At 53.7% G+C, this 25,216-nt stretch overlaps 1 protein-coding gene across 3 annotated transcripts in view; it reads right to left on the bottom strand.

The window, feature by feature from the left end:
* Positions 1-25,216, bottom strand: part of CCDC88C (coiled-coil domain containing 88C) — a 119,554-nt gene that overhangs the window by 20,839 nt on the left and 73,499 nt on the right. For all 3 annotated transcript variants that reach the window (XR_004423223.1, XM_033108363.1, XM_033108364.1), the window contains 13 exons: positions 24,333-24,479; positions 23,549-23,693; positions 20,263-20,447; positions 15,011-15,148; positions 12,623-13,693; positions 10,492-10,619; positions 9,307-9,448; positions 8,261-8,449; positions 6,960-7,121; positions 5,581-5,858; positions 3,607-3,750; positions 1,502-1,688; positions 163-308 (listed from right to left, as the gene is read on the bottom strand). Coding sequence is in view for 2 of the 3 variants with exons in the window: in XM_033108363.1 (XP_032964254.1) it covers positions 163-308; positions 1,502-1,688; positions 3,607-3,750; positions 5,581-5,858; positions 6,960-7,121; positions 8,261-8,449; positions 9,307-9,448; positions 10,492-10,619; positions 12,623-13,693; positions 15,011-15,148; positions 20,263-20,447; positions 23,549-23,693; positions 24,333-24,479 (3,062 nt within the window). In the remaining variant the exon portion in view is untranslated. The remainder of the gene's footprint in view (positions 1-162; positions 309-1,501; positions 1,689-3,606; positions 3,751-5,580; positions 5,859-6,959; positions 7,122-8,260; positions 8,450-9,306; positions 9,449-10,491; positions 10,620-12,622; positions 13,694-15,010; positions 15,149-20,262; positions 20,448-23,548; positions 23,694-24,332; positions 24,480-25,216) is intronic.

The raw sequence follows: 25,216 nt of genomic DNA, 5'->3' as shown, positions 1-25,216 counted from the left end.
AGCAAACAAAAGCCACCACCACCCCTCGCAGGAATCTAGAACCATCCCAGGGAAAACCAGAGGATATGCTGGTAAGCTGGCATGTCCCCTTGCCCCCAGGATGCCAGGCGTGGAGCCGGAAGCCAGGGCCCAAGTGCCTGCAGGAGCCCACATGCCCCTTACATGTACTGCTTCTGCTCCTCGTGGTACTGCTCCTTGTTCTCCATGTTCTGCTCCAGAAGCATCTGGTTCTGCTGGCTCAAGAGCTGGATCTGGCTCAGGAGGTGATGATTTTCTTCCTCCAAGTTCCCCTTGAGACGGGACAGCAGCTAAAACACAGACCGACAACGTGTCAAACACTGTGTGATCCCGAGTTCCAAGGATGGGAATCCAGCTTCCAGAGGAAGGGCCAGGCCACGTCCACAGAGAGCCCATCCCAGGATCCGCGGCACTGGTGGAAACGTGGAGGGACAACAGCCGACAACGTGGGGATGGCCGAGCTCCTCTGCAGTGACACTGTCCCAACCAGCAGCTGAGTTGTGCCCCAAGAGCAAATGTACAACAGACTCTGAAGACTTAAAAATGATTTAAAACGTTTCATTAACATGCTCTTTTGGTTACATGTCAAAATGATATCTTAGTTACACTGGCTAAATAAAAACATAACATTAAAATTAATCCCACCTGTTTCCTTTTCCTTTTTTAAAGGAGCTACTGAAAAATTTAAATTACACATGGTGGCTTGCATTATATTTCTGTTGGACAGCTCTGCTCTAGAAGAGGGTGAGCAGATTCGTTTTTTTTTGTAAACAGCCAGGTAGTAAACCATTTTAGGCTTTCCAGGCAGGACGGTGGTCTCTGTTCAACTGGTCAACACTATTACTGCAGCAGGAAAGTAGCCAGAGAAGAAATGTAAACGCATGGGTATGGCTGTGCTCACAAAAACTTTACTTATGGACACTGATGTTTAAAATTATCATCATTTTCGCTTGCCACAAAATATTCTTCTTTTGATTTTCCCCAACCATTCAAAACTGTAAAAGCCTTTCTTGATTCACAGCTATATAAAGCAGGTGGGGCGGGGAGGGTAGCTGATCTGAACTGTGGGCGGAGATCCGCCACCTCCTGCTCTAGAACACCATCACGGTTGGCGTAGCAGGCAAGTCACAAGCATCGGCTTCAGACAGCCTAGGAGGGACGAGGAGGGCAGCCCAGCGCACAGAACCGCTGTGAGGGTAATGAGATGACACAGGATAAGCATGGAGCAAAATGCCCAGCCGAGAGGGCTGTTTCTATGCCGACCCAGCAGAAAGCAAAGGTCAGATGCAAGGTGTTTTCTAACACATCCCGACCCATCACAATGTTCGCCCCCTTCAATGTTCGCCTCTGGTTTCCTCTTGGCCTGAGTGTGACCTTCATACAGTGTTTGAGCACAGATGCCAACGGGACCCATCACAACCCAGCTGAGCCCCGGGAACACGCCCTAGGGTCCCGCGGGCCCCCCCCCGGGCTGAGGCCTCACCTCACAGTGGTTGTTCAGCTTGGCCAGCGAGATGTCCATGCTCTGGTGCTGCCCCTTCAGCTCGTCGAAACGGGCCTGCCAGCGGTTCAGCTCCAGCTGCGAGTTGTTCAGCGAGGTTTTCAGCTCCTTAGTGTGGGTGTGCAGCTCCTCGTACTCGCCCTTCAGCTGCTGGTGCAGGAAATTGACCCTGGGGGTGGAGAGCCGCAGGGTCGGGGGCTGAAGAGCTCTGTCCCAGCTGTGCAACCTTAGACAAAGCCACAACCTCTCTGGGCCTCAATTTTTCTCATGTGCAAGTGAGGGGGCTGAACAAAATCAGCCAACTTTTCTAACTGTGTTTGTTGGGGTTTTATGAGGTACCTCTGGTGCCCCCACATTGGGCTGCAGGGAACAGCACAGGCAGGCTCAGAGCACCACTGCTATAATCTCTTTTATATTTAAGGCTCTGGCATATCTGCCTGCTTGGAAAAAGGGTGCTGCTATTAAAACACTTTTTAAAATCATGAAATCAGAACATTTTTGCTCTAAAGCTAAGTCTATGCCCAGCTCTGTCTCCCATTCCAACCCCCTTTCTAATTTCAACCCCTGAGATAAATAAAATATGACACGCTGGGGTATTATGTAAATCACTGAAATCATCATCATGATTATTACCCACCTGGGGTTTCGTGGGGGAAGATTTATAACAGAAAGCTCAAATTAGCAGAGGCTCGTGGACTCAATTTGGACACAGATATGTCTTGTTTGGCCTATACAGTTGTCCCTTTTTTTTTAATTGGTTTATCAACATTTAAAAATTTTAAAGTTTCACATCAACATTCCTATGTCCAGCTTCTTGTAAGAAAAAAAGCATAAACAAAAGGATGACCTGGCAGCCCCAGGCCTGCCTCCCAGCTGACCATCTTTAGACAGTGAGTATTCTCCAAGTCACCGTCTGGTCTATCGCTGACACTCTTTCCCCCACGTGCTTGACCTGCCTGGCCGCGGGAGGCACCAGTCTGTAGGCCCTGGGAGCCATTAACACAAGGACACAGCGAAGAAGCCGCTTCATGTGGCCATGCCTCTGGGATAAGACAAAACCTGAGTCCAAATCCTGCTATGCCATTAACTAGAAGCACTGACCAAGTCATGTAATCTCTCTGAGCCTGTTTCCTCATCTGTCCAAAAAAAAAAAAAAAAAAAAGGGTAATAGCTCAGTTGATTCTCGTATTCACAGCAGTAATGTGCTGTAAAGCTATAAAGTCACCTCGAACACTGAATTAGCGAATACAGAACCACTGTTCCTAGGGAAAACACAGGGGTTTTTGTGAGTCTCTGGTCACGTCTTTGTCAACTGATCAAGACATCCCTTGTTTTACACGGATTTCTGTTTAATGACACCTTATGTAATATACTCAGAGCCGACAGCCGTAACTCAGGCCTGAATGAAGCTTGTCTACCACGTGTACGTTCTCCATAAGGCACATCACAGCCCTGCACTCGAGAAGACTAGCAGCACTTCGGCACTCTGTTTGGGGACCATTTTAAACAGTGAAACTGCCACCAAAAAGCACAGAAATACGAAAACCATGGCACTAAATGGACCACAGAAAGGATGCTTGTTTGTAGTGTGAATAATGAAACAAGAAGACAGAGGTCACAGGCCCTGTTCAAACTCTGCGGCAAATGGCAACTCAAATACCTTGCCAGCCTGGGCACGTCCACGAGGCCGTGGGCATCGGTCTGGGGGTTACAATACATTTCAGCAAGGAGGTTGAATTCACCAGTGGGAAGGTGTGACTAGTGAGGACCGACGGTACCGCCCTCGTGGGGTCGCTGTGTGGCTCCCGTCAGATGACAAAGGTGCCTGTGCCTCATACAGTCGTCACTGTCACAAGCGTGGAGGTGAGGTTATCCAAACTCAGACAATGCATGGTCCCAGCTGTCACTTGAGTCCTTCCAGCCCAGCCACCAGCCAGAGTCCCCTTTACCCTTGTTACCATCCAGCTGTTAACATGACAGGGTCTGTAAACGCACGATGACCAGGACGCATTTGATCTTCTCTCAGCGGGTGCCGAGTGAGTTGGTCTGAAGGGAATCCCGACGGCAGACGCCACAGGCGTTTTTACCTGTCCAGCTCTCCCTGCAGCCTCTGGTTCTCGCTGGCGGCGATGGCACTGGTCCTCTGCTCCTGCTGCAGAGCCTCCCGCTCGGTGTGCAGAGCCTTCTCCAGCTCCTCCAGCTCCGCCTTGTGCTTCAGCATCTCCTCGTGCCTGTCGGAGGGGAACACACCCGCTGGGAGCTTGCCTGGGGCCTTCTGTTCCTACAGTAATGCACACCCCAGAAGACTGCAAAGCCTCCCGTGAGGACAGGGGGTTCTCCTGGAGGCTTCTCTCTGCAGAGCTGAGGGGACGGACAGGAAACGGGGCTGGACAGCGGAGAAACAGGAGGATGGCGGCTGGGAGAGCTGTGCAGGCCAGTGCCCAGGCCGGGCCGGCTCCGGGGGTCCCTGCAGCTCGGGGCTGAGGCCTCTTCCTCCACCCGCCACAGCCCCTCTGACCCCTCCTTTAACCACCTGGGATACCACAACTATGTTTTCTGAACTCCCGGCCTTCTCTTAGGGAGTTATAGGTAAGTGACGAGGTGGTTCACTAAGCACAAACAGATGTAAAAGTAACCACAAAATAAACAGCCGAATTTCACCGCACGTAGCAGGTACTCTCTCCTTCCCGGGGACAGGGTAAGCCCTCTGCTGTCCCTTGGGGAACCCGTTGCCATGTCCTTAGTAAGCCCTTGTGGGGGGCAAAGGCTTGCCTGGTGGGGCCCAAGCAGGTGCCAGAGGCCAGCTGTTCTCTCACACACACTCACACTCACTCACACACACTCATACACACACTCACATACGTGTTCACATGCACATGTGCACACACATGCACACACACGTGCATACTCACAACACACACGTGCATACACGCTAACACACAACTCACGCATGCATGCACGCACACACACACACAACTCACACACATAAACACTCACACGCACACCCACTCCTGCTCCTCAATACCCCCCAACCAGCTCCACCCTCCCCCACACTTCACTCTCAGCTTGGGCCTTTTATTTTCTTCTCCAGTCTCAATCTTTAGCCATCTCTGGAGGGCAGCAGAGCACAAGGATGGAGTCCCTGACGAGCCCCGGTTGTTCCTCCCGCCTGCTGGAACCTTCTGTGTTCACAGATGACACAAGAGCTGCCCCAAGTCCGAGGCGGTGACTTAGGCACCACCTTTCAACCTTCCTGGGCCTCTCCTACGCGGCTCCAAGTGTCTGAGAGCCTCTCTCTCCTGTGTTCGAGTCATGCGCACATCACACCTGCCCAGGCTCTGCGCCCTGCGCACCTGGCCAGGGTCCGGAACAATCAGGGATCTGCAGGGCAGCAGCTCAGGCGATGAGGTCTGACTGAATGCACAAGAGCACAAAGCTAAGATTTGTGCCTGTCAATGCATATCAATTTTCCATTAAAAAAGAAAAAAAAGGTGTGTGGGAGTGCAGAGTGGGAGGTACAGATGAAATAAGCACGGCAGAATACTGCTATTGATCACTGCTGAAGCCGGGTGACGGATACATGAGGGTGTCTATACTATTCTGTTTACTTCCTATGTATCTAAAAGTTTCAAAACTTAAAGGATTAAAAAAAGAAAGAAGCCCAAAACTTGACAGGAAAGAAAAGGCCAGGGGATCTAGGGTAAGTCATGTCACTGTAAGCCAACAGCTGAGGTGAACTTCCGCCTCCTCGTTCTTGGTTTGGACAGAAAAGGAAGAGCGGCCAGGAATCCTTAGGGGGGCAGGGACCCCGAGCCCGACGCTAGATTTCCCCGAGCCGGGATTAGCCACACACATCGCCTTCTGCACTCGGGGACCCTCTTGTCACTCGGTCTCCAGCTGCACAAACTCCAGATCACTGAGGGTGACACTTACTTCCCTTTGGGAAAGTTCTGGTGCCCCAGACAGTGAAGCAGCGGGCCAAGAGGAAATGGGAGGGCAGAGTGGAGGTGGGACACGAGCCCCAGGGGCCGCCTGACTCCCTTACAGCTGCGGGCACGCACCTCTCCCCGAGCTCCCTGTGCTCCAGCTCCAGGCTGCGATGCAGCGTCTTCAGGCAGCTGTGCTGGCGGATGAGGGCCTCGTACTCCGCCGACTGGCGCTCATGCAGCGTGCCCAGGTGCTCGTGGTCCTGCAGCAGCGCCTCGTAGGCGGCGGCCAGCCGCTCCTGCTGCTTCTGTAGGTTCTCGTGCTCGCTCTCCTTGGCCGCCTGCTGGTTCTGGAACAGTGTGTACTGCGCCGTGAGTGAGGCACTCTGCGAGCTGAGCGTGGAATTCTCCACCTGCGGCAGGGAGGAGGAGACCATGGCTGCCTGGCCCACGTGCGGGCCCCAGGGCGCCACAGACCCGTGTCCCCAGATGCGAGGAGGGGCCAGGAGCAGGCCAAGGGCAGACTCTGAAGTAACAGGGCCCCTCAGGGAACTGCTCTGGGAAACGGCCGATGACATAAACGAGCTGCCATGTGGTGCTCTCGACAAATGTGACCTTTTGGGGCAAGTTATGCCCTTGGGTACCCTCTTTGCCTACTTTTCAAAGCCGATATTTTAAAAAGTAGTAGACAGGAATCAGTAACGATACAGAATACCTGAACACACCAACCAATTTACCCCAGCTGGCATTTACACACCACCCATCTGACAACATCCACATCTACCAACTGAAGAGGAGGGGACCCATCCTAACTCATTCCGAGGCCAGAATCACCCCGATGTTAAACCCAGACAAAGACATTACAACGAAAACCCAACAAAAACAAAACTATAAACCAATATCCTACTTCATTTAATAGAACAAATCCCATCGTCTTTGCCAAATGGTTTCCTGTTCATTGTCCCTGACCCACAGCTACATATTTTCAAACATTTTTCTCAGAAACTGCATTAATGAATCACTCATTTTCCCACAATCTGTGAACCATAAGTAAACCCTACATCCTAACCTACGTGGCCCAGAACTAGCTCTGCTCTCAGCCGCCTGGGGCAGCTTCCACCCTACCTCCTCCGGGGAGAGGAAAAATTCACCTGAAAAAGGCTCTGTCACATTCTACAACAAAGAAACCTGGGTAACAATGTGAACTAAACCTAGCTGATCCCAGAACGTCTTTAACAAGTCGTTTCTAGCAATGTCCCAGGAAACAGAATTTGGGAAACAGACAAGACTGCGAGTAAAAGCAGGGTAATGACTCAGGCAGCCATATGCCCAGTCACTGACAGCGGCTTACCCGTCACCACCACCTTCTAAGATCCTGAGGAACCGCTGTTTACAATGAGCCTATTAAAAATACAACAAAACCAACCCCCACGTCTCCCGTGCTTCATCTTGCTTACTGAGTGGGAGCCCAGGGCTGGTCTCCAGGAGACCAGGTAACATGCCCGTGGCCTCACCTGCAGCTTGGCCGTCTGGGTCTGCAGCGTCGTGTTGTGCTCCTGCAGGAAGGCGCTCTGTTTCTGCAGCGTCAGGATCTGACTGCTGAAGGCCACGTTCTGGGTCTCCAAATGCTGCAGCTGTTCCTTGAGCAGCTGCTTCTCAGCCTGCAGAGCCGCGTTCTAGGGGTGGGGAAGCACGAGGCCATCAGACGCCGGCTCGGGAAATGGCACCTGAGTTGTAAGGGACCCTCAAGAGTTGAGGCTTTGGGGGCCAAAGCCAAGGTCCACTAGGGGAGAGAAGTAACATTTTCCCTCTTGGAAAACAAGATCAGCAGAATTGGAAAAATAAAAAAAAAAAGAACATAACTACTTTGAGGGGTATGTGCTTCGGAAAAGCCTGCACATGAAAAGGATGGTGCACAGAACCTGCACGTACGTGTGCAAGGTGACGGCAAGCTGGGGTTACAGCCGCCTCGTCCTTTCTCTCCGCAATGCTTTGGTTTTCTGTTGGACACCTGACAGTGCATTTCTGTGTGCTGCTTACAAAGGATGGGAGTGAAAGCCTGCGGCGGCCACAGCCTCACCCTACTCGGGAGTGATGGCATGTAGAATAAGGCCGCCCACGTTCCATGAGGCTGGGCAAGACCTCATACAAGATGCCACCACGTGGGTGAGGAGCCAGGACACGTGGGTTACACGGTAACACAGGTTACCTTAAATCGCATGGGACTTTGGTCAGGTCTCTTAAACTCCATTTGAGCTTTCTCATCAGTATCTACTTAACAAAGTTGTTTGGAGAGTCAGATAAAATCAGGGCTTTAGATAGGCACTAGCAAACTTTTTTCTGTAAAGGGCCAGAGAGTAAATACTTTTGGGTGTGCCAGCCATGTGGTCTCTACGCCGACCACTGAGCCCTGCCATTGCTGGAAAAGCAGCCCCATACAACTCATAAAAGAAGGGCATGTCTGTGTTCCAACAAAACCTCATTTACAGAAGTAGGCGGTGGGCCATGGGTTGCCAGCCCCCAGTACGAGCACTGAAACACACAATGCTACAGACATAAGCTGCAGGCCAAGTATGATGGACAGGCCGACTGCAAGTCACCATGGAAAATGTGAATACGCCCCTTCATGTTAGAAATGCTAGAAGGGACCGCAAATGAAAAGGAGCTCCAGGACTTGCCAGGACAACTCAAGAAGTGTCCCACTAGATGTAGATCAAGCTCTGCCATCCCGAGTCCTTTACAGGAACGGCGTTCTATCCCTGGACCATCAACAGCATGCTCTCTCTGAGCGACCACAGCCGGGCAGCCCACTCACGTTCCGTTCCAGCTCGATGGCCCGGTCCTTCACTCGGAGAAGCTCCATGGTGGCTTCCTTGTGGCTCGGCCCCCAGCTCTCCTTTCCCTGGTGCCCAGAGACCAACGTCCCCGCAGGGTGTTTGAAAGAATTCTGCAGGTGCTTCCCCTCTTCCTGGGTCTGTCTGAGGATCTCACACTCCTTCTTTAGCTGCAGGTCGGGAAGCACGAAAGCAGACTTGGGGCAGGAAGAGGCCCGGCTTGGAGCCCACGTTAGTGGCCAGAGGACGGCCCTACACCAAACCCCAGCCCTCACCTGGCACTAGCACATGACAAACCAGACACCCAGCTTTTGCTTTAGGGGGAGTGCACATAACCTCTGTCCCGCATGTTTCTCCCTCTTTCCAGAAATGACACAAAGGGCAGTGACTTGGGACCCAGTCCTGCCTCAGCCCCAACTTTAGCCACGTGACAGTGGCAAGTCTTCCCACTTTCCTGAGCCTCAGCTGGCTGCTCCATATAATAGAGGTGGACCCGGGAAATACGGACCAGGTGATGTTATAAAGCCCCTTCCAGCTCTGGAACCACTATGCTCTAGATTCCTTATCCAGTCGTGCAGCCAAGAAATGTGCCAAGGGTTCAGAAAGGAGGGATGGATGGAAGAGTACCTGTGTGCACGTGTGTGGGGAGCACCTGTCTGCAAGCATGCAGAGAGCGTGTGTACGCACTGACCTTACAGGACCCCTGTGCACTGTGTCTGTCCCATCTGAGGGGCTCGCGAGGCTCTGCCGGCCTGTTTGGTGCCTGCTGCCCACAATGTCATTTGGTCATCAGTGTCCCCGGATCTTGCCTAGTAGACGCGGGGCTGCTCTGAGCTGCTGTCTCCTCCCCCCCAAGACCTCTGATTCACTCTCTGGCTCTGTCCACGTGTAGCTCCCTCAGAACCCAACAGCTCATGCACGCCTGCTCCAGGAACTGGGCATCCAGGCTGTCCCTCTGCTACCCATGTGCAGGGCTGGAAAAGGCGAGGCAGGGGCCCAAAGCTCATCCCAACGGGCCAGCGCTTACCACCTGGAGCTCGTTCTGTAACTGGTGATTCAGACTGGCTTTCTCTTCCATCTGTGCTTCTAAGAACACAATCTTTTCTTCTTTCATGGCCAGTGTTGTTTTTAATACTGACTCATTCCTGCCTTCCAAAATCTTGTATTTTCTGAAAATTACAGATATAAAGTATTATTTGCCGGCCTTTTCCACCCACAGGCTCCCAATCTCCCAGCTGCCACACATGCGTCCCCCCTTGAAGCTGGTTTCCTTCAGCACCTGGCAGCTGGCAGCTTTGGGCCCAGAACTACAGGAGCCAAAAGCCATCCGTTCAGAGCCCTGCCCAGGACTCCCAACGTCAACATGCTTGTGACATGTTCAAAGGAAGCGTCCCTGGGGCAGTTTTATAGCCATCGTCTTATAGAGGCATTATCAGGGCCCCTTCACAGATGGGAGAACTGAGTCTCAGAGAAGGTAAGCAATGTGCCCAAGGCCACAGTGCTAGGTGAGTGGGCAGTCACACTGCACCAAACGGGCATCACGTTATCCAGCATGTGGATCTAGTCGGGTACAACTCCAGGAAAAGTCTAAGATGTTGGATTCCTTGAAAAACAAGGTCATTTAACAAAGCATTGCAGGCCAAGTCTGCAACAGTTAAAATAAATAAAGAAGTAAAGAAATAAAGGGCTGGGGTTAGGGCGAGAGAGATAAATAACAGAGGACTTTCAGGGCAGTGAAAATATTCTGATACTATAATGATGGACACACGTCATTACACGTGTCCAAACCCACAGGATGTGCAACAACAAGAGTGAACTGTAACGCAAACTATACACTTTGGGTGCCGACGGCGTGTTAAGTCCACTGATTGTAACGTAGGTACCACCCTCGTGGGGAACGCTGACAGTGGGGGAGGCCATGCAACGTGGCGGGGGGCAGAGGGTGTATGGGAAATGTCTGTACCTATCCCTCAATTTTGCTGTGAACCTAAAACTCTAAAATAAAATCTATTTTTACAAAATTAGGAAGCCTTTTTGTTGGATGAAAGATTTTCCTTCCACTCTCCCTTGGGAGCCTCCGGGAAGACCTGGAATACGAAGGACACGCCCTAAGCTGAGAGGAGTCCACACAGAGGTAGAGCTGAAGGCGTGGAGCACGTGGGACGTGGTGTGAGCCGTAACGGCGTGTGGACCACAGGGGAGGGGTCCTCACACATCGCTGTTGCTGTCGTCGTCCTGCAACAGCAGCTCCTTGTGGAAGCCGACCTTCTCCAGCTCCTGGCTCAGTTTGTCCAGCTCACTGGTCAGCTGCTGGCTCTTCAGTTTCTCCAGCACCAGGTCCTATAAGGACAGTGAGAGGACAAGCGTGGGACGGGAGCCCAGCAGAAACGGCAGGGGGGGCCGGGCGCAGGCCCTTCCCAGGCTGAGCAACTGTCCTCCCCAGTCATGGCTGCTCAGGTGTCCCGAGCACTGAGTAGGAGGTTTGATGGGGATGGGTGAACCCCAGGGATGTCTTCCAAAGAGAAGGGATGAGCACACGTTTCTAGGCCCCTGGCATGGTAGACGCCCAGACCTACTCGTCAGGATGGATCATGTGTGTTCCAAACACACCCAAACATGTGTTTGAAACATCATTCTGTTGACCTCTGGGTAGGGGATTTGAATTCTTCATGATTGCCTTCTCTACGAAGTAATGTAGTTAAATGCTCATTGCAGAGAATTTGGAACACGGAAAAAAAGTATGAAAAGGAGAAAGATTTCATTTTACATCTTGGTTTTGATTTACTTTTCAAAAGTGGTGTTGATCCACTTTACTTCCACCCCAATCAGTAGCTCTCCAGGTTGCTGCCATTTCCTGGCTGGTGTCACAGCTGTTGGCACGCAGGCCTCCCCCCACCAAATCCCAAGGCCTGGAAGAGCAGTGTGAGAGTGGGCTCGCCAAAAACTGCAATCTGCTGCCTGCAGATTTCCCAGCCACCCGGCCATTGGGTGAAGCCAGGTGACCAGCTGTGACCAATGAGCTGGGTGTGCGACTGACGTGTGGTCACTTCCTGAGTACAGCACAGAAGAGCTGGAGTGTGACCTTCTAGCTGCCTCTCACCTATGACAGCAACCGCCCAAACCTTATGTTGAGATGGTGGAGCCATAAATCAAAGCAGCCTGGACGGCTGAGTCACAGCACAGAGGACAGGCCCCAGGAGAGTCACCTCAACTCTCGTGTGGGAGACGTAAGCCTTGCTGTGGGAAGCCTCTGCAGTTCTGGGGTCGGCCGCTACTGGGGCGTCACCTGACCCACGCTTACAGGGGCAGGGACTGTGCGCTGTGTTTGTGCTTTCTCTCTCTGTCCCCCAGCACACTATCTGCCTGCACTCCTTTCCTAACACAGAGACCTCTGTGTTCAGGTGTGTTTCCCTTTCTTCCAGCTAGTGTGACCGACTGAAGTGTGGTCCTTCTCACTCACTCTCTTCCTCGTCCACCTGCCGACTGCAGGGGCTCCACTATGGGACGGACGAGCCACAGGAGGGAGAAGCCAGGTGCCCGAGGCACGGCACTTACGTCCACCTGGGAATAGCCACACTGACCACTACATGCGGGAGACTCGATTTCTGTGTTGGGTCAGTCAGGTGCTGAACTCGTTTACCAGGGCAGTTATTCACCATAGCACACGGGACGAATGCCCAGAGGACCCATGCAAAAAGTACCAGCAAAAAGTAGAATGCGGACTTAACGAAAAACTATAAAACGTTCATGCCCCTTGAGCCTGTAATTCTACTTCTCGGAATAGATCCTAAGAAAACTGACACATCTGTGAAGGTGTCCGTGGGCAAGGATGTCCAGTGTCCCTGACAACAGTGGGGGGGAAACTGGAAACAAACTAAATGTCCAAAAAGTAGCCACAGTAAATCGACTGGATTAGTACCTTGCAGTCATCAGAGACTGTGTCTTGAAACCTATTTAATAGAAGGAGAAAATGCACACAAGTAAAACCCAGAATAGGGTTAGGATGTAGAAAGGAGGGTAGCAAGTGTGTGTGTGTGTGTGTGTGTGTGTGTGTGTGTGTGTGTGGTGTTGTGTGTGTGTGTGTGTGTGTGGTGTTGTGTGTGTGTGTGTGTACATGCACAGGGGAAATGATGAAATAAAATAAGCCAAACTACTAGCAGTGGAAGTTCTCTCTGGGCAGCGAGGGGGGAACAGGGGATTTTCACTTGGTTCTAAACAGCATCCTGTTTAGAATCAGGGAAAACACTTAAAGACGTGCATAGTCCCCCCCCATTCTGGAAGCACACCCCTCTCGACATGAGCACCCCAATGGGCCCCCCTGAGGGCCCCCCACCCCCGCTCACCTCTCTCAGGGTCGTCAGCGTCCTTGTGTGCATGGTGACTTGCTTGGTGAGGTCCCTGTTGTCCTTCTCGAGCTCCTTCAGCTTGGTGGCCGCGTCCCTGCAGCGGGCCAGCTCCCTGTCCAGGGCCCGGCTCTCCTTCTCGGCAGCAGACAGCTTGGCGGTGCTGTCGTCCAAGACGGCGTCCTTGAGCTCCACCTGCTGCCACAGCCGCTTCACCTCCTTTTCCAGCAGTTTCCTGTCTTTCTCCAGCTGGGCCACCTCCTGCTCCAGGGTCTTCTTGTCCTTCTCGGCCCTCTCCAGCTGCTGGTTGGTGAGCCGGAGGGCCTCCAGGTCCCGCTGCAGGGCCCGGTTTTCTGCCTCCAGCTCCCCGAGCTCGCGCTCCAGCGCCTGCGCCTTCTGGCCGCTGCTCTCCAGGGTCTGCTGCAGCCGGAGGTTCTCGGTGCTCACGCTTTGGTAGCTGAGCTCCAGGCGCTCCGACTTCTTGCTCAGGGCCTTCAGCAGCTCCACGTTTTTCCTTAGCTCCTCCTTCTCCCGCTCCAGCTCCTGGTTCTCCCTCTCGATCTGAGCCATCTTGGCGCTGGTGAAGCGCATGGTCTCCACCATCCCACGCAGCTCCAGGTTCTCCTCGTCCAGCTGCTTGTTGGCTCGCTCCAGCCCCTCGAGCTGCACCGACACATTCTGCAGGGTGTCCAGCGACTTCCTCAGCGTCCGGTTCTCCAGCGTCAGGCCGCGGCTCTCACGCTCCAGGACGTCCGCCTTCTCGGCGGCCGCCTTCAGGGAGGAGACCTCCGTGGCCAGCTTCTCATTCTCCTTCTCCAGCCGGTGCAGCTCCTTCTCCAGCTCCTCCACCCGCTCCACCTTCTCCCTCACCTGCTCCAGGTCCCTGTGCAGCTGCTGCTTCTCAAACTCCAGCTTGCTGAGCTTGCTGCTGGTCTCCGTCACCGTCTGGTGGAGGACTTTGTTCTCCTTCTCAATGTCCTTCACGCGGGCCTCGCTGCTCACCTGCGACCTCTCCCGCAGCGACCACACAACTTGGTTGAGATGATCCTTTTCTTGCTCAAGATCCTTGATCTGAGGGAAAAAAACACAATGGGAACGTCACAGGCAGCTGCATGGAGGTATCTCAGCGATTTGGGTCCAAACTGGAGGACTAAAGTGTAGGTCCTCAAAGACCATCCCACTGGGCACCCAATGGAAGTCCTAACGTTGCCCAGAGGCCTGATATGGATCCAAGGGGCAGGACATGGAGATCCCCTACTGAGACAGCTCAAGTCCAAACATATTCTAGTAGCCAGGATGACGCAGAAACGTAAACCACATCTCCCGCTCTTACCTAAAACAATGAAAGTGATTTCCCTTGGTACTTTTCATCCTGGTGGGCAGGAGCCCACGAGCTGACCATCTGCCTCTGTAGCCTCTCCTTATGCTACTTTCTGCCTATAGACAGTGCACGTGACCGTCCCTCTGCCTTAAAGACTCACCACCCTCTACCCCTCAGCCTTCAGCATCTCTGGCTCCTTCTCATCCTGCAGGGCTCCCTGCATCACGACTCTAAATGCCCTGCACCTAGCAGGGGTCTCTCATTGGGCACCACGTTTATTTCCTCAGCAGCACACGTCTGAAATCACCTTCCTTGTCACCCGTCCTTCTATTCTACAGACTGTAAGCCACATCTGGGTGGGGGACCCCCTGTCTTTTCACCAAACATAGCACCATCCCACCCCCACTTTTCTGTCCTTCTAGAGAGGCTGAAAAACCCAAATACTTGATACCCAGCCTCCCTTGCAGCTATGGGTAGTCATGTTTCAGGTCTGGTCAAGGAGGTGTCAACAGAGGATCCTGGAGAGGCCTTCCCTCTGCCCCTTCACCCCCACCTCCTTCCTGCCCATTCCTTGGGGACGTGCAGCAGCCACTGCTGAGACTGGCAGAGCAGGAAGAGAGAAGCCTGGCTCCCGCCTGGCATCACGGAGCCACTGCCCCAGCACTGAACTGTCTACCCTTGCAGTGTGAGGCGGATAAACCCTGGAGGTTTGCCAGAGTTCCCCGAGGGACACTGGACGTCGGGAGCTGGATCATTCTGTGTCCTGCGGGGCCGTCCTGTGCACTGCTGGACATTTAGCAGCATCCTTGGCCTCCATCCACCACACGCCAGGAACACCTTCTCTCTCCTCTGCCAAGTCATGACAATCAGAAACAGGACTGCCAACGTACCCGGGAGGCAAAATCTGGCCCCCATTCCCCTGCTGCTGGTTGAGAATTACTGGTTTGAGCTATAGCTAAGCGAGGGGACCGGTAAGGTACGTATCACTGATAAATTACCAATGATCCTGGCCTCTCCCTCTTGCAGACAGGGGGTCCAGGAGAGGCATTTGCGCTGGAGGTGCCTACCTGCCTGGCTTTGTCAGCCTTCAGGGTCTCCATGTCACTCTGTAGCTGTTCTTTCTCTTTGATCAGCTCCTCACTGAGGGTCTCCAAATCCTGGTTGCTCTGCTTCTCTCTCTCCAGCTGGGTCTGTAGCTTTTCAATCTGCAGAGCCAAAACCCAGCCCATGCAAAAATCAGTGCCACAAACTAAAAACCTGTCAGCCCCACGGAATACCTGAACAGGGCTTTTTCCAAGAAAAATGCCCAGGCGTTGTTCTGTGTGACCCCTCATACCCTTGACCATGAACTCTTAGCCCAGGACTTGCACTTCCAGCTCAGGGTAGAGAAGAAGGTCATGGGCACCCAGAGGGCAGCCTACGGCTCAGACCACCTCTCCTCACCCCTTTGCCATGTACTCAACCACCCTCAGGTCACTCACTTCCATCTCAGGCTGTGTCCACTCTCCGGAGGGTCAGACCACACACTCTGGGGCCACCAGCCACCACCCCTGGATGCCCTGCAAGGACTTCACTTGGTTGGTGACATCCCTATTCACCCAGCTGCTCAGGGTGCTCTTCTGATTATGTCTCTCCTTCCTCTCACCCTCCAAGTAAATCTGTCACCAAGTCCTGTCCTCTTCCCCGTGCTGCTTCTCCCTCCAGACCCCCGCTGCCCCCCGGCCAGACCACATCCCATCTCGCCTGGACAACTGCCCAATCACCTCCCCAACACCAAGGTCTTCTGTGCCTAACACCCAGACACCGCAATGACCGCCAACTCACACACTCAGACACCGCGATGACCGCCGACTCAGACACCCGGACACCGCGATGACCGCAGACTCACACACCCGGACACCGCGATGACTGCAGACTCACACACCCGGACACCGCGATGACTGCCGACTCACACACCCGGACACCGCGATGACCGCCGACTCACACACCCGGACACCGCGATGACCGCTGACTCACACACCCGGACACCGCGATGACCGCCGACTCAAGACACCCGGACACCGCGATGACCGCTGACTCACACACCCGGACACCGCGATGACCGCAGACTCAAGACACCCGGACACCGCGATGATCGCCGACTCAAGACACCCGGACACCACGATGACCGCCGACTCAAGACACCCGGACACCGCGATGACCGCTGACTCACACACCCGGACACCGCGATGACCGCAGACTCAAGACACCCGGACACCGCGATGATCGCCGACTCAAGACACCCGGACACCGCGATGACCGCAGACTCAAGACACCTGGACACCGCGATGACCGCCGACTCAAGACACCTGGACACCGCGATGACCGCAGACTCAGACACCCGGACACCGTGATGACTGCCGACTCACACACCCGGACACCGCGATGACCACAGATTCAGACTCAGTAGGTCCAGGCCTGGACCTGAGATTTGATTCCCAAGCGAGGCCCATGCTGTTGTCTGTGTTGCAAAGGCTTCACAGCTACAGCTGCCCCTTCCCACTGACACCGAACTCATTGTCAGCTGGGACAGGAGTTGGGAAAAAGGCACCGACTCTGGTATCAGAGGGACAAGGGTTCACAGCCTGGTTCCTCCCTGCTGACAATGTGGCCACGAGCGAGTTTCCATAACTGACACTGGGCCAGCGGCGGCATCGTCGTGAGCTTGTCAGTGTGATGTGCTCAGCATACACCTGGCAGGTGGCAGTGCCAGCCCTGGGCCCTACCCACTCTCAGAGCTTCCGACCCAGTTGGTCTGGGCCAGGGCCTAAGAATCTGCAGTTTGACTTGTGCCCCTCATGCTGCTGGTTTGGGATGACTTTCTAAACGATAGATCTTTAAGAACAAAGATCAGACGGTTCTCAGAGCTTTGCAAGACCCCAGACCTCAGGACGCCAATGAGAATCTCTGAGGGTAGGACCCTGAGATACCCAGTGAGCAGCCAGGACTGAGAGCCTGCTCTACTCACCCGTCGGGGCTGGGCCTCGCACGGGTAGGTTTACAAAGCTCCCAGAAGGGTCACTGCTCTAACACCTGCGCTGCTTACTTCTCTCCAGGTGAGGGGCTGCCCTGCCTTCCTCCCTCACAGGTCTGTGCGCTGTCTCAAGCCTCCTCTGGAGGAAGCAGCCAGATGAGCTTATTCCTCACTAGTGGGGCGCGTCAGGCCCAGCAGGGATCAGACTTGCGCTCTCTCATCATACTGTCAGTGCACCAACACCCTGCCCCAACATGGGGACCCTGGGACGGGGGAGTGTCACCCAGCCAGGGCTGACAGGGCACCGCAACAGGCCACGTGTCCAGGGCACTGCAACAGGCCACGTGTCCGAGTCTTTCTCAAAAGTGAGAGCACCCTTCTCATCCTTATCTCTGCCCCACTTCTTAGCACAAGGCCTGGGACTCAGCAGGGAGCCTCTGACGACAGTGCCTACACCTGAGAGAGTGGCCATGAGGTGTTATTAACCATCACAGAGAGAAAGGTACCGGCCTCAGAGTGGCCGAGGGATTTGCCCAAGGCCGCACAGGGAGGATGAAGCAGAGCCGGGACACACACCGGCCGACCCAGCCCTACTCTCACTCACAGTGGAGGCCTGTGGTGTGTGTCCCCTGCCCCACCGCTCACCCCATGCTCTACTGTTAATACTTCACCTTGCTGCCACTTCTCTCCCAGAGAAAGGAATGTTCTCCCAAGCTTTGCATTTCTGATCTTTGTTGCTTCTAGTCTGAAAATGCGATTTCCCCATGTCCTACCCACCGCTCCTGGTCAACTCCCACTTTCCATCTTTCTCCTTTTCTGGTTCTGTCTGCCGTGGAACCAGAGCGCCCACTCCTGCTCATCCCTGAAGGAGGCCAGTGCCCCGGGGCAAGCGCCCTGGGCTGAGGGGTGAGCTGGCCGCAGACCTTCTGGCCCCAGGGGCCTTCCCATCCTCCCACTGCTGGGCTCGGGCGGAAAGCTCATGTGTGAGCCTCGGGGTCCCCAGAGCATGTGGGTGCACGGACCTGCCTCTCAGGCCCTGGGTTGTCCTTGCTCTCATGATGACACCCCAAAAGGGTTGCCCCTCTTTCTCTGACAATAAGGATTTTTTACTTCTTGGCTCAAAGAATGAACTCTTACGACATCAACACAGAGTCAGACATGGGAGGGAGGCCCCTTCTCCAAGGTCCACAGAATTGTTGTGAGTTAGAGGCATGGATGCTAACTTTGGGGAACCATGCTTTCCACAGACATTTCAGACCAAAATCAGCTTGCAGCATGGGCTATGCTGGGGGAGGTGGGAGAGCCAGGCTGGCACTAGGGGTCCTGGGCCCCCAGGCACTGTGTCCTGGCTGACCCTGGTTTCCTTCTCAGACACCTCTCAGAGTGGCTGTGTTGTCTGAACTTGTCCCAAGGCTGTGTGTGCCCTTGCTTCAGGATGGTCAGTGTTGGAGCCGTGTCCCGACACTGGTGCTCAGCTGGTGGCCGAGACCCACCATCCACCCAATCTTAGGAAATACCCGTCATGTGCCAGGCTCTGCTGGGCCAGGGAGACCCAGCCAGGCCCCAGGCAGGCAGGGGGGCAGGAGAGGAGGGGAAGCGCTTCGCAGGCAGAAGGGCCGCCTTCCCAAGGCTCCAGGCACCAACACAGGACAGCTCTGCTCTGGGAACTGCGGCATCTCCCTTGTACCAGGGACTGCCAAGGCCTGCCTCCCGAGGGCAGGGGCAGGAGAGGGCTGGGGTACTACCAGGGAACCGATCCAGAAAGGAAGCAGGAGGGTGGGACCTCAGAGATGGGGGCTAAGGAGTCATACTGGGTAGGCAGCACCCACCGCCAGTCCTATTTGTGTACAGGAGGGGCTGAGGTGGACCACGAGGGCGGAGAGAAGCGTCATCGGTCGTCTCTGAGGCCTGCTGGGAGCCGGGCCAGACAGGTTCTATTGCAGGCTTTTTGCGGCAGACCCATGAGGACCCGCGGAGTCGGCAGCTCTCATCTTTCTAAAGGTCAATTCTTTTTTATCTTGGCTGAGGTTTATAAAGACATTTCCTGTGCCAGGCCCATGTGAACCTAAAAACCCAAACCATCTAGTCGCTTTCCCCATGCTACTCTTCCTCCAGAGACATGCATGAGACGGGGTTTTCTATTGTCCCACAAACAAAGGACAAACTATTTGGCGGCTAACCAGCTACAAGACACACAATGCCTCGAGGGGACAAGAGTGAGTGAGTGGCCCAGCCTGGGAGGTCCCATGGGGGACAGGAGAAGCCAGTTCACAGGAGGGGGCTGTCCCAAGCCTCACCCAGAGATAAAGGACCAGCAGAGCCGAGACCAGCAGAGCCCATGTCTCCTGCCTACAGCCACGTCCCTCCCACGGCCGGTTAGCAAACGACGCTGCCAGGACGCATGGGCAGGGCAGGACAGACACCCAGACAGCGAAAGCACCAGTCCTGCGTGGTGCTCCGCAAGCGAGAGTGCTCCTGCCCTCGCCCTCAGATGGACTCTGACCACTGGTCCAGGTGTGCTCAGAGCCCACCATGCGACTGTGCCAGCTGCAGTGTGGCTCTGGACTGATGCCCTCTGCCCCAGAATGACCAGGACACGGAGGCAATCCCTAGCCTCTCGACAACCCTTCTTGCACCTGAGACTGCGCCCCTCCATGTGAACAGGGGGTCCTCGTAACTGTAGGACGAAGACTGGTTTGTAAGCCTCTGTCTGCACTCCCAGATACCCGGGTTCTGCTGTGCTACTGACAAGACGAGCAGTTGACCTGAAAGGCAAACGCAGTGTAGCCACCTCTTCTTCCCCATCCCATAAACCAAAAGGAAGGAGTGAGCACAGCTCTTGTTTTACCTCCAGTGGTCCTATGTGTGCATGTGCGCACACACGTGTGCATGTCTTACATGACGCTTCTCGCCCCAAGCCCCACCCTATGCTTTCTACCCTGCACTGCTCTCTCTTCATTAAGCACTTACCACCTGCCGGACCCTTTACCTACACTAACTCAAACGATCCTATGATACCTACTAGGTGGGTACGTCATTAACCCCATTTTACAGATGAAGAAAACAAGGTACACAGAGGTCAATGGTGTCCGAGTCACAGACTCAAGGCACTGGCACAGGGACACGTCATGCTGCCCTGTGACACTTAATGGTACTCTTGTCCCACTATTGTAACTGTAGCTGCACTGGATCCTGCCTTTCTCCCAGCTGCGCGTCCTCACCGATACCCAAATGCTCCACCTGGACACCTACTCGTCTGTAGGTCACAGGTGGGGCTGGGGGAGGACAACCCTCGGCCAGGGCTACCTTCTTGCTGAGCTGCTGGTTCTCCTTCTCCAGCTCCCCGCACTTGAGGCTGTTCTCCTCCAGCGCCAGCGACGCGTCCCGCAGCCCCTGGATGGCACTCTGCAGGCTCTGGTTCTCCTTCTCCAGCTTCAGGATGCGGCTGGAGGCGCATTCATTCAGCTCAAACACAAACGACTTCCTGGAGGCTGAAGCACCAAGTCAGGTCAGAGCCCAGGGTCCAGGGGTCTCCACCTCCACTCTCTGCCCCCACCCACCCCGTGTCCACTCTCTGCCCCCGGCCCCGACTCGGCCACCAGCCCCGAGCCCACGTTTGAGGGGCCTAGGAAGGACTCCCATGGGTCAGCGGGGGGCCCTCCCTATTTCACAGGGTGCTGTTGCTGTTAGTGCCCGATGGTCCCTCAGGCACTTAGGACCCCTGTGATGGCGTTGGTGGCGTCTGTAAAGGGAGCAACCCAGAGCTTAAGAAGAAAGCTGGTGATGGTAGAAAAGCCAACACAAAAGTTAAAAACTGTGTAACTGCTAGAACCTTTTCTTTTTTTTTTAACCAAGCTGCCAGCCTGACCGTACAAGTCAAGAATTTTAGAGAATAACAGAGATGGCAAATAGGGGACATTTTCTGGGCCAGCTCTGAGAACAGTGGGGACTGGGTGGCTCAGCTGGGATAATCAGCTGGTCATTCTGCCAAGATGGCAGAGGCTATGGGGCACGCACAGCCAGTGCTTGCCATCCTTTGGACAGAGATTTCATTTTCTAATCTTACAATTTATTGAAAAAAGAATGAGACAGTGTATGAAAATTGCTTTAAAAGCTCTAAGTGAGATGAAACTGTAGGCTAAAGAAGAAAAAAGGCAGATTATCTACTCTGCTTTTAAATAGCTGGAACAGCAGGCAGAGAAGGGAGTGCAGCCCTGAGAGAGGAATGAGCTTCCTGGCCCCATCCAGCCACAAGCAGGTGCGTGACTTTAGATTAAGTCCTGGGCTTTTGCAGGAGGAAAAATGAGTGTATGTGAGAGCCCACGAAAGAAGGGGTCAGGGTTGCCCCCCTCAGCTGCCCCACCAGTACCACACGCTCAGCCCTGGGAGCCTTGTTATAATGTATTGCTAACATGGCTGCGCCCCCATCTGCCTCCTATTCATCACCCCAGGAGCTGGAGGTATGTAGAGGGGATGGCTTTCATAGCGAGCACATCAAGCTGGAAACAAAATGTGTGTGTTCAGCTCCTCGGCATGATCAAAAGGACAAAAAGGTGTCTGCATCCGCTTTCAGTTCTCACCTCCCACCAAGGAGAGCAGTATAGACCCAAGAAGTCCAAACATCCTAAAGACCCCAGGCGACAACAGGCCGTGCAGCAGTGGGGTGGACGGACCATCCCAGCACCGACACACACACATACACACATGGTGCCAACATACGAAAATACGTGGAGGGCTCCGTCCTGACTCGGCTACAAATGACACTAACCGAAACTAAAACTCCACTAATTCACAACCTGGGATCGGCGTTCATTTAAAAAATAACATTAAAATAATTGTGGTGAAATATACATCACACAGAGTTTACCATTTTAACCTTACGGTTCTGGGGAGTGAGATACATTCCCATTGTTCTGTAACCATCACCACCATCCACCTCTAGACGTTTTCAGTATTTCACACTGAAACTCTGTACTCATGGAGAATAATTCTGAAGGTTCTCCAAGTTAAACAATGGAATTGATTACAAGCCTCGTTTCCTCTTCCGTAAAAGCAGTGCCTCAGACTATCACGATGACACAACAGTTTATTATGAAAACAACCGATGGTTCTTTACTGGGTGTTATGCTCACTAGCACCCCAAACAACCAGAGTAATGGGATGTATTTTAATCAGACAAAGGCAATAAAAACAGTTGTCCTTTATTATACCCCGTGGGCCAGGCACAGTGCAATGCTTCACTGTCTCCTCTCAGCAATCCTGTGAGGCTGCTTCATTACCCCCATTTTGCAGATAAGAAAACTGAGGTTTAAAAGAGGTCACCTAGCTAACAAGTAGAGGAGCCAGGACTTGGAGCCAGGTCTTTCTGACTCAAGAAGCCCCCACACCATACATGCAAAAGTACACTCAGGCTTCACTCATTAGCTGTCAACTAAGGACTGAATTGAGAACACCAAGAATAAATCATGGTCACTGACCTGAAAGGGCTCACAATCTACACTGAGTGGTCTGAATCAGTGAGGCTTTCCAACCTCATCAGCCACCCTGGTCTCTAACAGAAATACAGTCGGAGACGGTCCTAGACAGTCTGCACCACTTCTCTGCTCCACCAAGGGGCAGTGTCCTCCCAGGCAGACCTGAATTCCCAGAGCAGGGAATCCCTGTAACCCCACCCTGGGCCCCAGCACGGTGCCCAGGCACCAAACCACGGGCAGAACTATCTTCTCACACAGATTGATATTTTAATGAACCGATTTTAGGTTTAAAACTGATGGGACCCCTTGAACAGAAGCTGAAGATCCAGTTGCTTTCAACAGTCTTTCCATTATGCTTAGGGATGTTTAGCAGAATTGAAAAAGCAACCTCCCCTGCCCCCCCAATCCAGCCCAAAGCCCTCCTGCCTCTGTAAAGTTCTGAGCAAACAGTAACTTGCTCTCTCAGGTGCACATGTGCTATTTTTGAACACAGGAATTGGCTATTGTTTGCTGGGCACTGAGGCTTCCTGCTGCACTGCTGACGGCTGCCCCACCCACCTTCCCCTGGCTGACTGCACCTCATCTCGGGTACTGGGCAGGGGTGCAGGCACAGGAGGGACAGGAAGAGGCCTGGGTCCCATGAGAAGCAGCCACTTAGCAGCCCTCATCCAGGGAGACAGAGAACAGACTGCATCCATCTTGCCCAATTATGCAAACGAACACAGGAAATAATGCCCAGGGCACATTTATGGTGGGGATTAGTGGCCACTGGGGACGTCTCCTGCCATCTAGAGCTTTCAATCATCCATAGATAAGTCTAAGATGTCCTCTGGGTGTCAGCATGCTGTAATCTGGAAGCTCCTCGCACTGTCCATATGGGAACTGAGAAACCTGGCAACACTTAATTTGTATTTCATGTCCTGACATCAAGGCTGCCAGAACCCTCATGTTCTCCTTGGGGAGAACTGCGAGGAAACAGTTCCAAATGGCCCTTGAAGGAAAGCCTATTTACTTGGAGTGGGGACGGACTGACACGTAAAATTCAGGCCAAGGGCTCAGCTCCCCGGGTCAGGAAGACGCCACAGCCAGGCTGGCTCCCAGGCACAGGGGCTGCGTACCGTCGGACAGGTCTGCATTCTTGGACAGCTGCTCCAGCTCCCAGCCCAGGTGGGCGGACTCGTTCATGCTCTGCTTCTGTGCGATCTCCAGCACCATGTTTTCTTCCAGCAGCTCCTCAATGCGCTTCTTGTCTGTGTCCCGGTCCTAGTGCGGGAAGAGGGAAGGGGTGAGGAAGCGCGGCCGGGAGCACCCTCTGCACAGGCCCGCCCTGTGCATCTACCCGCATTCCCCCAGAATGAAGGACCTCCACGTGCCTGCTCACGTCCGAAAAAGCTCAGCTGCACAGAAATGACTCCAACACAGGCCCCAGCTGTGAGAGTTATACCACTAAGATATGCTGACCCTCTGACCTAGGTGATGAAGCGACCCAAGGTCTCTGCATGGTGTCTGAACAAAGTGACACATGGTGCAGGGCTTTAAAGCAAGTAGTGATGACGGCGCCCTACAGCAGGCCGAACACGCCTTGCAAAGGCCGTAGAGACTCAGAATTACGCTCAACCCACACCACAAACGCCAGCAAAGATCCTGTTTGCAACAGACACCCACATACATACATCCTTACAGAGAAGCAATACAGAAAAGCATCAAGTTGTGGTATCGGTTTTGTGGAATTAAGTGGTGCCCACGTGAGCCTGCTGAGCTTAGCAAGCGACCCTCGGTCGTCTGCGAGTCACTGTGTCGGCAGCGGCGGGAAACCCTGCAGCTGAAAATCAGACAAGGGCACAGCATACACCTGAAACTGCCCCAGTCAGCTTTGTATGTGGTGACAACAGCTTGTAATACCAATTCCAGGTCGTGAAGCTTCGATTTCAGCTGCAGGTTCTCTTTCTCCAGCTCGTGAACTTTATCGCCCCGGGCCCGAGCAGCCGTCAGCTGTTCCTCCAGCATGGACTTGGTTTCAATTAAAATGATATTATCTTCTCTCAGCTCCTGGTCAGCAAAAACATACATGAGAACCATCAGATTAAGGCACCCGGTTCATGATGTCAGCGTTCTAAGATCAACGCTCCTCCAGGCATCTGGACCGAAACCAACAACCGAGGGATAAGGCTGCTGCTGCGGGAAGTTCTGTCTCCACTTTTTAGCACCTGCACCTTTTTCGTTAGGCTAGGGCAAATGGGCTTTCTCTACGGAAAGAAAACTATCCAGGAATCAAGAAAATACTTAAATTCGGGAAGGAAACACTTTGTCGGTGGGTGTCAGCTTTATGCCGGCCACGGTGCGATGGTATTTGACATTTGTAACTCCCTTTTGTTGGACAAGTGGACTCTGCTGACAGATATGGGACTTTGCTGGGCACCCCCGTTTCCTTAACAAGGAAGGGGTGGGGCTAAGAGTCCCGGGTTCAAGGGCTGAGTCTAGTCTTCTCAATTCAACATTCATGCCACTGATCAGGGTCACAGGACAAAATGGCTATTGGGACAAGCTTTTGTTCCATACACATTTCCTGCTCGAACGTTTTACACACATAGGTACTCTTGGAAGAACAGTTCTTGGCAGTTTCCTGGAAATGAGTCTTTAAGACAGTTAAATCACAAGCAGACGTGAACCCCACAAATAAGGACCATGGGCCTCCTGTGTGTCAGGCATGTACTGGGAGTGGGCTGCAATGGCAGGTCCCTCGCAGGCCCCCTCATGGGCAAGAGGTCCCCTGGTCTCTGACTCCT

Source organism: Rhinolophus ferrumequinum, chromosome 6 (genome assembly GCF_004115265.2).
Source record: "Rhinolophus ferrumequinum isolate MPI-CBG mRhiFer1 chromosome 6, mRhiFer1_v1.p, whole genome shotgun sequence".
NCBI classification, from domain to species: Eukaryota; Metazoa; Chordata; class Mammalia; order Chiroptera; family Rhinolophidae; genus Rhinolophus; species Rhinolophus ferrumequinum.
The sequence above is the reverse complement of the archived record's forward strand: the minus strand, read 5'-3'. Positions and strand labels throughout refer to the sequence as shown.